The 13946-nt window shown below is 35.8% G+C and overlaps 1 protein-coding gene across 1 annotated transcript in view; it reads left to right on the forward strand.

Annotated features, from left to right (window-relative positions):
- Positions 1-10128, forward strand: part of LOC117329638 — a 15572-nt gene extending 5444 nt beyond the window's left edge. The window contains exons 6-10 of the mRNA XM_033887665.1: positions 1116-1265; positions 3074-3287; positions 7077-7187; positions 7594-7704; positions 9225-10128. Coding sequence (XP_033743556.1) covers positions 1116-1265; positions 3074-3287; positions 7077-7187; positions 7594-7704; positions 9225-9512 — 874 coding nt within the window. The 3' untranslated portion in view covers positions 9513-10128. The remainder of the gene's footprint in view (positions 1-1115; positions 1266-3073; positions 3288-7076; positions 7188-7593; positions 7705-9224) is intronic.
- Positions 10129-13946: the final 3818 nt, after the last annotated feature.

The raw sequence follows: 13946 nt of genomic DNA on the forward strand, positions 1-13946 counted from the left end.
GGGAGTTGTCATATCACCTATTGTAGGGAGTTGTCATATCACCTATTGTAGGGAGTTGTCATATCACCTATGTAAGGGAGTTGTCATATTACCTATATGTAAGGGAGTTGTCATATCACCTATGTAAGGGAGATGTCATATCACCTATGTAAGGGAGTTGTCATATCACCTATGTAAGGGAGTTGTCATATCACCTATGTAAGGGAGTTGTCATATCACCTATGTAAGGGAGTTGTCATACCTATGTAAGGGAGTTGTCATATCACCTATGTAAGGGAGTTGTCATATCACCTATGTAAGGGAGTTGTCATATCACCTATGTAAGGGAGTTGTCATATCACATATTGTAGGGAGTTGTCATATCACCTATGTAAGGGAGTTGTCATATTACCTATGTAAGGGAGTTGTCATATCACCTATGTAAGGGAGATGTCATATCACCTATGTAAGGGAGTTGTCATATCACCTATGTAAGGGAGTTGTCATACCTATGTAAGGGAGTTGTCATATCACCTATTGTAGGGAGTTGTCATATCACCTATTGTAGGGAGTTGTCATATCACCTATGTAAGGGAGTTGTCATATTACCTATATGTAAGGGAGTTGTCATATCACCTATGTAAGGGAGATGTCATATCACCTATGTAAGGGAGTTGTCATATCACCTATGTAAGGGAGTTGTCATATCACCTATGTAAGGGAGTTGTCATATCACCTATGTAAGGGAGTTGTCATACCTATGTAAGGGAGTTGTCATACCTATGTAAGGGAGTTGTCATATCACCTATTGTAGGGAGTTGTCATATCACCTATGTAAGGGAGTTGTCATATCACTTATGTAAGGAAGTGGTCATATCACCTATATGTAAGGGAGTTGTCATACCTATGTAAGGGAGTTGTCATACCTATGTAAGGGAGTTGTCATATCACCTATGTAAGGGAGTTGTCATATCACCTATGTAAGGGAGTTGTCATATCACCTATGTAAAGGAGGTGTCATACCTATTAATGGGGGAGCTGGTGTACATATTAAGTTGATATTAATACCACCATTGTGTAATTTATACTGACACACTTTACACTCACGTACATCCCTGTCATAACTTTCAATCTAGCGAAAAGAAGAAGGAACTGCCATTGCCTCAGTCGCTGACGACTTCTGTGCTACAGGGTCGGCCAATGGCACATTTGCCTATGATAGAATACCAGCAGTTGGTACGGAGGCTAGAGAGCCAACAGAGAGATATCGAAGAGATGACCACCAGGTTTGACACCCTCCTGTTTCTGTTACTAGATTAACTCCTGTTGTAAATTAATTTCAAATAAGTTTTGATTACCGGTGTAGTATGATATTTTGACCCCCATGGTAAATTGACCCCCCCCCATGGTAAAGTGACCCCCATACTAGAGTCACTATAACATGATTTTCATATATTATTGAACATATTTTGATTAAAGCACAATTATATCATTATAAACAGTACAAATTTCGATGGGTAGGTTGACTATAGAGTGAAATATAGGTGAATAGTTGATGGAGAACATCAATGGAGAAATAAAGCTTTTTTATCATTAATTTTGGTAATGGTAACAAAGTGACTTATTTTCACAAAATCTTTATCAGTATACATCAATTATTCTATAAATTTCAACAACAACAAAATTGCATGGACTGGGATAACTGATTTTAATATCAGTCATTTTAGCAGTAGGGTGAGGGGGTGGGGGGGGGGGGGGGGGGGTGTCACTTTACCATAGCTATGGTAAAGTGACCCTCCCCCTCCCCCTCATTATAATATACATAAAAAAATAAAGAAAATTGGTCTTGGGGTAGGTGATTTTGATGTGAGTTATGTAGAGAGGTTGGGGGGAGAGGAGTCACTTTACAATGATCATAGTGAAAGTATTTTACAATTTTTTTGTGGATTTAATTTTTTTTCACTAAATATTTTTCAATAAACCTCAATTTATTAATCTATACATTTAAAAAAAAATGAATTGAATCGTGATCAGCGAGTCATGTAATGGGGGGGAGGGGGTCACTTTACCTTTACCATGGTTTGGTGAAAAAGATCAAAGTATTGTAAAGGTACAGTATTGGAAGTGAAAATATGTTAAATGATATATGAAAAGACAAGTTAGGGTAATTTTTTTTTTGGAAGGGGGGGGGGGGGGGGGTCATTTTATTATGAAGGGGGTCATTTTACCATATTATTTTGACCCCGGGGTCATTTCACCATGATTCAAAATACCATGCTACACCGGTATTGTACTTGTGGAAATTTATGCCATAGAGAAATTTACGCTTAATACATGAAGGCCATTCAGTCGCAAATATTTTCTCCATCTACTTAATAAATATACGCTATCATTTTGTGATGAATGTGGTATTCATGTAACAGGTTTAAAAGAGAAAAAAAAACTGTCAATATATGCATACTAAAGCAAAACATATCACCTACCAGACCCTGCTGAAAATAGTAAAAGTGACTTTGACCCAAAGTTCCTGAAAATTTAATTGTCCGAGATTTCATTGTCCTTTGTATTTGTGTGAAGTTTGATCAAAATTCCTCAAGGAGTGAAGCCGCTAGAGTGTTGACAAGTGGCATTACATACTTATTATACATATACATATTTACAAGATGGACAGAGAGGAAAACTATAGTCGAGTCCCCAAATTTATTGTTATTTGTAATTTAGAGAAGTTTCTTAATTACTCCCGTGATTCCTCCAAGATTGGGGTTTTATAAGAAGAGTAGAATACATTATTATAAGCCTTTCAATATTAAATGAAGAAATATGAAAATTAGATTATGAAGTACCCCTTAGTTTTAATGCTGTTCAGCTGATCGACACATATTGGACGGTAGGGACACATCAAATATTCCTGAATTTTTTTATGAATAACCTACCACCAAAACAGTTATAGATGTTTTCTCTAAGTAAAAACATTTCACATGCCAGAAAGCTGCCTTTTAAATTGTTTTGATATGTTTTTATTTCTATGTGTTTTTAATATTCCCTCTGTCTTATTAGTACTTGTATTATTTTGTTGATGATAATATTTTTACAGATTGAGCCGCTTTGCCAGTAACCAAGTGACCCAGGGCAATCCTAACATAGCCGATCTGAGTGACAAAAATCGTCCAACTAAAATTGGCGAGAAGTTTGGGGAGCTGTACGATAATGAATGGTCGGAAGCATATGAAGCTTTTAAAGAAAAAATGGAAATAGTAAACGATGAGGACGAACCAAAAGTAATTGAGCAGCTTCTAAGGGTTGTACATGTAAGTCATGAAAACATCAATTCACACAAATTCCAAACTAATGATCCATTCATATAATACATATAATATCTATGGAAGGTGAGTAAGGGATATGTGCTAATTCCCTGTGGTTCAATATAAATTACTTGGATATGAAACATATTGTGGATTATGTGAGGAAAATATACCCCAATTTTTTAAGTCAGGCAAATTTTTTTTTTTTTTTTTTTTAGGGTATGCCAAATTTCACGTTTTCTTTACAAATTCACATGTTTTATTTTTAGTGTGTTTGATTTTTAGCGTTTTTAGCTCACCTGGACCGAAGGTCCGGTGAGCTTATGCCATGGTGTGGCGTCCGTCGTCCGTCGTCCGTCCGTCCGTCAACATTTGCTTCAAATCGCTACTAGTCATAAAGTTCTTATTGGATTTTGACCAAATTTGGTCAGAAACATCCTTGGCGGATGGGGATCAGATTTTGCATAAATGATGACTCTGACCCCCAAGGGGCCTGAGGGGAGGGGCCCAATAGAGGAAATTGAGGCAATTCCTTTAAATCGCTACTAGTCATAAAGTTATGAATGGATTTGAACCCACTTTGGTCAGAAACATCATTGGGGGAAGGGGAACAGATTTTGCATAAATGGTGACTCTGACCCCCAAGGGGCCAAAGGGGCGGGGCCTAATGGGGAAATAGAGGCAATTCCTTTAAATTGCTACTTGTCATAAAGTTATGAAAGGATTTGAACCCAATTTGGTCAGAAACATCATTGGGGGAAGGGAAACAGATTTTGCATAAATGGTGACTCTGACCCTCAAGGGGCCAAAGGGGGGGGCCTAATAGGGAAATAGAGGTAATTCCTTCAAATCGCTACTAATCATAAAGTTATCAATGGATTTGAACTCAATTTGGTCAGAAACATTCTTATGTGAAGGGGAACAGGTTTTGCATAAATGGTGACTCTGACCCCCAAGGGGCCAAAGGGGCAGGGCCTAATAGGGAAAGAGAGGTAATTCCTTCAAATCGCTACTAGTCATAAAGTTATGAATGGATTTTAACCCAATTTGGTCAGAAATATTCTTGTGGGAAGGGGAACAGATTTTGCATAAATGATGACTCTGACCCCCAAGGGGCCTGAGGGGAGGGGCCCAATAGAGGAAATTGAGGCAATTCCTTTAAATCGCTACTAGTCATAAAGTTATGAATGGATTTGAACCCACTTTGGTCAGAAACATCATTGGGGGAAGGGGAACAGATTTTGCATAAATGGTGACTCTGACCCCCAAGGGGCCAAAGGGGCGGGGCCTAATGGGGAAATAGAGGCAATTCCTTTAAATTGCTACTTGTCATAAAGTTATGAAAGGATTTGAACCCAATTTGGTCAGAAACATCATTGGGGGAAGGGAAACAGATTTTGCATAAATGGTGACTCTGACCCTCAAGGGGCCAAAGGGGGGGGGGGCCTAATAGGGAAATAGAGGTAATTCCTTCAAATCGCTACTAATCATAAAGTTATCAATGGATTTGAACTCAATTTGGTCAGAAACATTCTTATGTGAAGGGGAACAGGTTTTGCATAAATGGTGACTCTGACCCCCAAGGGGCCAAAGGGGCAGGGCCTAATAGGGAAAGAGAGGTAATTCCTTCAAATCGCTACTAGTCATAAAGTTATGAATGGATTTTAACCCAATTTGGTCAGAAATATTCTTGTGGGAAGGGGAACAGATTTTGCATAAATGATGACTCTGACCCCCGAGGGGCCAAAGGGGCGGGGCCCCATAGGGGAAATAAAGGTAATTCCTTTAAATTGCTACTAGTCATATTAGTCAAGTTATAAATGCATGTTGTAAACTCAGAGAGTCTGGACTTCATTATTTCATTAAAGCAGTTGGGATCCCCACACTATAACCATATATATCATTGTTTGAGGTTAACAAACAAAAGGAATTGAACATGAACATTATTTTGACATTTGGTCAAATCCAACCAGGTGAGCGATACAGGCCCCATGGGCCTCTTGTTACAGTTAGCTATAGATTTTATCATATATATCTTTCATATACAACAGAAACAAACAATTACTAAGCAATTATATTGATTGATACAATATAAATCTCAAGTTACATATGCTGGGTGTGCACAGGGCCTACTGTACTAACCGTACTAGTAACATCTCAAGAACTTGCTTTGTTTGCCCTTTGTAACAATACCAAATCTTAGCATAGCTGTCTTGACACTTTCTAAGCAAAGCTGGATCGATAGTTGTGATTTCAAATATACAAGATATAACCAGCTATGAACACCATTCTTATTGATGATAATGATCCACAGTCAGCTGAGCACACCTGTATATATTTACACACCTATGTATACATTATGCAGGTAATCCGCACTAATACCGCCGTAACAGTCAAATGAGATAACACCTACTGTACAACAACATCAATTTTAGCGATATTTTGTTATTCGCGATGGAGTAAGGTCGCTAAATTAGCGAAAATTAGACACTCGCTAAAAACAACCGATATACAGTATTTATTCTGAAAATTTATGAGTGGTTGAATATTAAATTGTTTTGGAATAATCTCTCTTGTTAGGATATTTGTCCGTTTTGAATATTCTTGATCAATAAGATGTCTTGAACTGTCAAAAATTTATGTGTTAAATTCAATTGTATTTGTATAGAATAAGAAGAAAAATATTGATAATTTCTTTATTTCTCACTAAAGGACATGTTTAAGGATAGAGTAACCTTGCATAATGTTCTTTATACACAGAGCAATGCTTTCTGTTTGTTCAAATCAGTGACCTTGACCTACTTTCAAGGTCAAAGCGGTCAATGTCTTAGACTATTTAAATTACTTCCTAATCACCAAGAGGCTCAAATTCATGATTAAGGGCAACATTCTTGAAGAAAGGGCTACAAAGATTGTTTAAATGAATAACCTTGAAATATGTTCAATGTCACAGGGGTTAAAAAGTGTCACAATATTCAAACAATTTCTTCTCAATATGCTCATAATATTTAACAAGTAGCATGCTGGGTGTATTGGCTACATGGTGTGTTTAGATTAATGACTTCCAAGGTCACATGGGTTAAATGTGTCAAAATCTTTAAACAGCTTGATTTCAGTAACCAATAGGCCTGCATGGTGTCATATTTGATTAGTATCATCCTGGGATGAAGAGCTACAAAGTTTGATCGAATCAATGACCTAGACCTACTTTCAAGTTCACCTGGGTCAAATTGCTAGAATATTTATTCATGCTGGGATAAAATGCTCTGAAGTTTGTTTAAAATTGATGACATTGACCCACTTTCGAGCTCAATTAAGTTACAATCTTTAAAAAAACATATTCTCGTTATGTAAGAGACCCAGAGTCATGGTAATATTCTAGCAGCATGATGGGATGAAAGGCTACAGAATGTGTTCAAATGGATAACCTTGATGTATATACTCTCAAGGTCACAAAGGTCAAAATGTGTTGAAATCTTTCCAACAACCTCTCAATAACAAAGAGGTACAGGGTCATGATACTTGCACAGTGGCATGCTTTGCTAACAGATTGAAATGTGTGTCCATTAGGCCCATGGGCCTCTTGTTTAAGCCAATTTACTTTTATCACTCTTTCTGTGAGGGGAAACTAGAGTACCCAGAGAAAACTTATGTGTCAGGGAGGTGACTGTACCTTTTCATATCCGATCTCGGAATCAACCCCCTATATGTTAAAGGCGAATATATATATTACCACTTTGTGACCTGACCACCAAACAAATGATAACATTGAGGGTCCTGTCTTTGTTATTTCAGTCAGCTCAAATGTTTTGTGCGGATGTGTCCAATGATCAACTAAATCAACTAAAGAAAAACTTAAAACAGCCAATACTGGAGGTGTCCTTCACATCATCTGGAGGAAAACAGGTGAGAACAAAAGCTGTCAACATAGAATTGATACTTTTTCCAAGCTGATATTGTCAAATAACAATCTAAAGTACTTGAAAAGGGTCCAAATCTTTTATATCTGTTTCGTTTTGGTCACATAAAAGTACTTTTTAAGTGATAAATTTCCTAAATTATTTGAAAAAATGTTGAATTGAACACTACATTCTACTATTCCTAAGTAAGACCATTTTTTAAGCGATTTCAAAGACAAAATCTGACATCAAATAAAATGTATTATTCATCAAATTCAGAGTTCAAATTCTACAGTTAGAATATAAAGTAATGTAGGACAACCTTGTAAAGTTAAGATCAATATGATGATCGAGTTGAATATCAGTGTCCTTGAACACCCTACATGAATTTCTATGAATTTTTATCTTGTCAGAGAGAGACAAAATCAGTTCCAGAGGACAAAGGTCTTGAAACAAGCGCAGAAAAATATGCAAAGAATTTTCGGAAAGAATGTGCACTTAGATGCATACCAGCTGTCATTCAGGTAAATATAAATTCACATTTTCGATAATTACTGTAAATGTGGTTATTTTTGCGGGAAGCTAGCTAGTTTTTGCGATTTTCATATGTAAGCTATACGTGTAGGGTTTTTTTTCACGATGGATCCTCCATTGTTTGTAGTTCGAGATTACGCTTGCATGCAAGCTATACACGTAGGGGTATGCCAAATTAATATCAAAATGATAAGCTTGGGGGGAAATTTTCACGATCAAAAGGACTCAGCCTAATTTGCATAATTTCTGTCCTCGCGTAAATTTCAACGTTTACAGTATAGGAGACAGGACATTGGCCAAGATATAATTCATAAACTGGACATGACAGCAACAATTGTTACTATCAGTTTTTTTGGGTCACCTGAGACAAAGCCAGTCTCAGGTGACCTATTCTAATCGCCTTTTGTCCGTCGTCGTTCGTCGTGCGGTGTGCGTCGTCCGTCGTGCGTCCGTAAATAATTTACATTTTCAACTTCTTCTCCAAACCCACGGAGCCAAATTCAATGAAATTTGGCAGGGAACTTCTACGGCTAAAGGTCAACTAAAATTGTAAATTATATGGTCCCCATCCCCCAGGGGCCTGAGGGGCGGTGCCAAAAAGGGTCAAATTGACTTAAACTTCAAAAATCTTCTTCTCTACTCTCAGATATGGTGGAAGCAAACACTCTTCATAGATGGGAGGGCCTTAAGGTGCTTTACAAAAATTGTGAATTTCTTGACCCTGGGGTCTCACGTTTGCCCCTGGGGAGGGGGTAAACTTTACTATAGTTTATATAGGGAAATTACATTTTTGACTATTATTTGTTGGATTTATATTGGAATTAATTCTAACTTAATTGGTTCAAATTATCCACATTGGATGACAGTTTGATGGTATACAAATGTTGGCCCTGGGTGACCCCCAGGGGCTGATGGGTGGGACCAAAAAGGGTCAAAATTGGCTGAAATTTCAAAAATCTTCTTCTCTACTCTCAGATATATTAGAATCAAATACTCTTCATAGATGGAAGGGCCTTAAGGTGCTTTACCAAAATTGTGAATTTCATGACCCTAGGGTCTAACGTTTGCCCCTGGGGAGGGGGTAAACTTTACTATACATGTAGTTTATATAGGGAAATTACACTTTTGACTATTATTTGTTGGATTTATATTGGAATTAATTCTAATTTGGTTCAAATTATCAGCATAGGATGACAGTTTGATGGTATGTACATGTTGGCCCTGACTGATCCCTTAGACTGATGGGTCAGGCCAAAAAGTGTCAATTAAATTTACTGAAATATTTCAAATCTCAGGTGACCGTTAAGGCCCATCGGCCTCTTGTTTCTTTAGTAGAGCATGTATGATATTTACCCTGATACTTGTATATAGTAGTTTTTATTATATAACGTACGGTAGTAGCGCAAACGAAAAAGGAAGACAACTTTTTTATTTCAAACGAGACGCCTCATGCAATGTGGTATGAAAGTGTAGTTAAACTGATGTCCATTGTGTAAAATCTCTGTTCCAGTTGTACAAGTCCACACAAGGCCAACATTTTTCCTGGGCCAGATCACCCCACGCTGATGCAATCCACAAGTATGTGGATCGTTGTATCGAACTGATCTGGTTGATGAGTGTACAAGACCCACCGATGTACCTGGTGTCGGCGGAGAAAGGTGACAAAGTGAGGACAGACTTGTTTACTTACTATGGCAGCAAGGGCAAGGTTGTGGAGAGCACTGTATGGCCTGCAGTCCTCCTGCATTCGAACGGTCCCATCATCAGCAAAGGATACATTATTCCCATGGCCAAGTGATGCGGCGCCATACCTGCTTTAACCAGAGACGTGTATCACATCTGATATACACGTCTGTGCTTTAACCACATACTTACATATGGCACCAAAATCTAATCCTAGTCTGTTTTCTAATGCATTTAAAATCATTTTGTACTTGATGTCAAAATTAAGCACTTGTACATTCTTGGACAATTCAATTAATACATTGTCTATACATGTATATATATCAAAGTAACCATGTTGCATGCTCCTGGATACATTTCTTGACCATAAGTAGTTATCACCTATTATGTAATATATTTTCAGAATGACGTTGATTGATGTTATTTTAAGTTTATTCTTTGTTGTAAGTGCTATGTATCGTATTAAATAATTTTCATAGATGGAACCCCTCCATCTCCTTTTTCTAATAACACCTTTTTAGTCTTGCGAGTAAGCTTTTATTTGAAAACCGAACCGTGTATTTGTCATTACAGAAGTAATGCAATGGTTCGGGTATTGAGTATTTTAGAAGGTAAGGTATATTTTTTAACAAGGAGTTGGCATTGTAGGTAATAAATAATTATCAAAAGAAAAATTATTACTTTGGTGTAAAATACAAAAACAATAAAATATATTTCAAATATTAATCATACTTTTGTTTCGTTTTATGAATATTAATTCTAGCTACACGGAAAGGTGTGATGGAAATTACAATCAAAATCAGATTTCTCATTACACTACGTTAAGGAGTAAAGTAAATCAATTTTAGATTAGCATTCTGGAGACCTTTTCTGATACTTTTATTGGGATAATACATTTTCAAAAGGGGCGGAGTGGTTAAAGTGTCCCGACACTTAATCACTAGCCCTCCACCTCTGGGTTGCGAATTCAAAACCCACGTTGGGCAGTTGCCAGGTACTGACCGGTAGGTCTGTGGTTTTTCTCAGGATACTCCGGCTTTCCACCATCTCCAAAACCTGGCACGTCCTTAAATGACCCTGGATGTTAAAAGGACGCTAAACAAAAACCAAACCAAACATTTTCAAAATTTTAAGAAACCATAAAAAAAGCGATATGACACTGTATACAGACATCGTAAATCAAAACAAACTTAGCGGATGATAAAACAAAACTCGAGAACATCACAACAGCTGATATGCAAGGACTCGGTAAATGCTTATCTAACGCAATCGGGAGTTCAAACAAAAACGGATTACAACAAATTTCAAGAAAACTTAAAACAAATATAGCTTTAAATGGACGTTCATAAAAAAACATTTATAGAAATAAGTGTAAAAGTTAAACGTTATAGAAATAAGTGTAAAAGTTATAGCAAAGAGTGTAAAAGTTATAGAAAAAAAAGCGTAAAAGTTATAGAAATAAGTGTAAAAGTTAAAGAAATAAGTAAAAGTTATGGAGATAAGTATAAAAGTCATAGAAATAAGTGTAAAAATTATTGGAATAAGTGTAAATGTTATAGAAATAAGTGTAAAAGTTAAACGTTATAGAAATAAGTGTAAAAGTTATAGCAATGAGCGTAAAAGTTATAGAAATAAGTGTAAAAGTTATGGAGATAAGTATAAAAGTCATAGAAATAAGTGTAAAAGTTATTGGAATAAGTGTAAAAGTTATCGAAATAAGTGTAAAAGTTAAACGTTATAGCCATAAGTGTAAAAGTTATAGCAATGAGTGTAAAAGTTATAGAAAAAAAGCGTAAAAGTTATAGAAATAAGTGTAAAAGTTATGGAGATAAGTATAAAAGTCATAGAAATAAGTGTAAAAGTTATTGGAATAAGTGTAAAAGTTATCGAAATAAGTGTAAAAGTTAAACGTTATAGCAATAAGTGTAAAAGTTATAGCAATGAGTGTAAAAGTTATAGAAAAAAAAGCGTAAAAGTTATAGAAATAAGTGTAAAAGTTATGGAGATAAGTATGAAAGTCATAGAAAAAAGTGTGAAAGTTACATGTATTTGAATAAGTGTAAAAGTTATAGAAATAAGTGTAAAAGAGACATAAATTATGACCATGTTTTCCGGAGAGTAAGCGTCCATAGTACATACACAAGACGTTGCTTTATCCAACTATTAAGCTTAGACAGAATATTGAGATGGACTAATGTCAAAAACGCGTTCATTTAAACACGAGTCCCTAATTTGCTATCATATCAACATTTTTTAGATAAAAACTGCAAATGTTATTAATGGTATTTCTGTGTTGATTATTGCTTCCATTGTACGTGATTGTCTTGACAAAAATGCCGTCAAAGTTACTAATATACGAGGATTGCCTTTGAATGTCTGAAAAATTTTGTAAATAATCAGTTGCCAATCAAAGAATCTTGTAATTTTAATTTCGACCATATCATTATATGGGAAGTCGCGGGCGATAAGAGTAAAAAGTGAGGTACTCTTATGTATGTACTATTCGACTGTGTCCTTGTCTATTGTTGAACTAGTGAAAACAACTACCTCTAATGCCTATTCAAACATGACATTGGCTATTGTACTAATCTACGGCTACAGGTTATCACATTTAACACTAGAAAGGTATGGTTTCATAAATGTCTGTCAATGCATTCATGCTGTTTTCAAGAAATGATTTATAAATGCCCCTATTAACAAAAAAAAAAAAAAAAAGTGGTCGATTTTCATCTTATTGTGAGTTTGGTAGTGGAGCTATGAACATGTCAGACAGCAGTATTGAGGAAATACTTAGTATTCATACATTTCTGCAGAATACTCCAGATTTTAATATGAAAAGTGATTTATTTTCGGATATATTCAGTGATTGTAAAAGCGTATAAAGTGACGATTAGCTTACGAAAGTAACTGACAGGAAAGTGATGAAAGAAAGAGGAGGAAACAATATCAGTTAAGATGATTAATCTTAGAAATAAAAAAAAATGTATTCGTTCTGATGACCCGGATATAACCGTAATTTTTTTTTGTCGGATTCTAGTGTAATGTGATACTGATCTTGAAGTGATATAAAGTTGTTTGTGAAATTTGAATTTAAAGTGGATTTAAAATATTGATATTGAATCATTGTTTAAACAACAATGTGTCATCATGTTATTTTATTTCTGCTATCACATTTTTACAGGAAGTTGTTCTCTACCTTTCACTGTAGATAAGTTCATAAGGGTCTGTAGATTAGTCAGAATTAATCTTCGCCTCTATGTTAACTAATATACAGGTAACCCACGACAATAGTCCAAATAAAGTACTGGCAACAACTAAAGATGACATCAAAGCCATGTTTTTATATATAAACCAGTCAATCTAGCCATTAAAATGGCTGAACCTAAAACTAATTGCAACAGAAGCAGACAAGTGTTTTTTCTGGTACATTGATATGAAGTTAGTTATGTGTTAAAGTTCCCCAAAATTCCCAAAAGGGGAAAGTGATCAATGATTGGCTTTTCCAAGACCTTTCCATAATAAGGTATCGTCTGCAAACAACTTAACACAACAATGTATGTCTTTGTCAGACAGCATATTTATGAACACCCTTGTATGTTAGTGATAAATGTACAGGAAATTGCCCCCAAAAAAATCCCCATTTTACTACACATGGAAGGAGTTCACGTGTTTGGCTGACCGTGTATGCCTTGAGAGTGACAATGTGTGGTCAGTTAAAAAATCCGCTTGGAACCCACAAAGCCACGTGCAACTGTACACAGGACCAGAACGAAGCCGACGCCAGGTTATACAGAGTATATTTACTAGTGCAAAGAAGGAAGGAAATTAGACAGAGTCCGGTTTAGACAGGCTCCACTGTATCTCGAAAAGTAAGCAAAATGTATGAATAGAAAGTAAAGCGAAATAGTTGTATTCCAGTTTTTGGCCGTGGCGCCATAACATTTGTAGGAAAAACATCTTTCTTAATTCATTAATGTATGACTTAAACATACAAATGGATATTAATTGTATACTGTGTATATTTGTCGAGGCTGAATCACATGGGTTTTATAATTAGACGCACATTGAGAACAATCATGGCGTCACGGACACCGTTTTAATGCAAAGCATTTCCAGAAATACATGTTTCAAGTTTTAGTGAATTAGTATCACTCGGAAATCCGACAAAAGCTTTATTGAAATTTAAAGGACTTTCGCCGCAGTATAATGCGAGATCGTCGTGAAAAACTTCCGTGTTTCATGAAATATATGACATGTTTAACCCTTTTGTTAAAGGGAACGATGACAAATAATAGAAATAAATACAACAAAGTTATCAATGAATGTTAACTTCTTTATAAATAACTTGTTTCTTATAAAATAAAAGTTGTTCGCAAATTTTAGTTAATATGGTTGTAGATATAGAAGCTGACAATTAATTGTTTCTTTTCCCGAGATAGGATACATATACATGTATGACTCGCTTTGCCGAATGTTTTATAATAAGAAAACACGCAGGTTTAAAATGTTAGCTTATTACCATAACAATAGTGGTTGGTGACCCGGAATG

The sequence above is a fragment of the Pecten maximus genome, chromosome 6 (genome assembly GCF_902652985.1).
Source record: "Pecten maximus chromosome 6, xPecMax1.1, whole genome shotgun sequence".
In the NCBI taxonomy this organism is placed as follows: domain Eukaryota; kingdom Metazoa; phylum Mollusca; class Bivalvia; order Pectinida; family Pectinidae; genus Pecten; species Pecten maximus.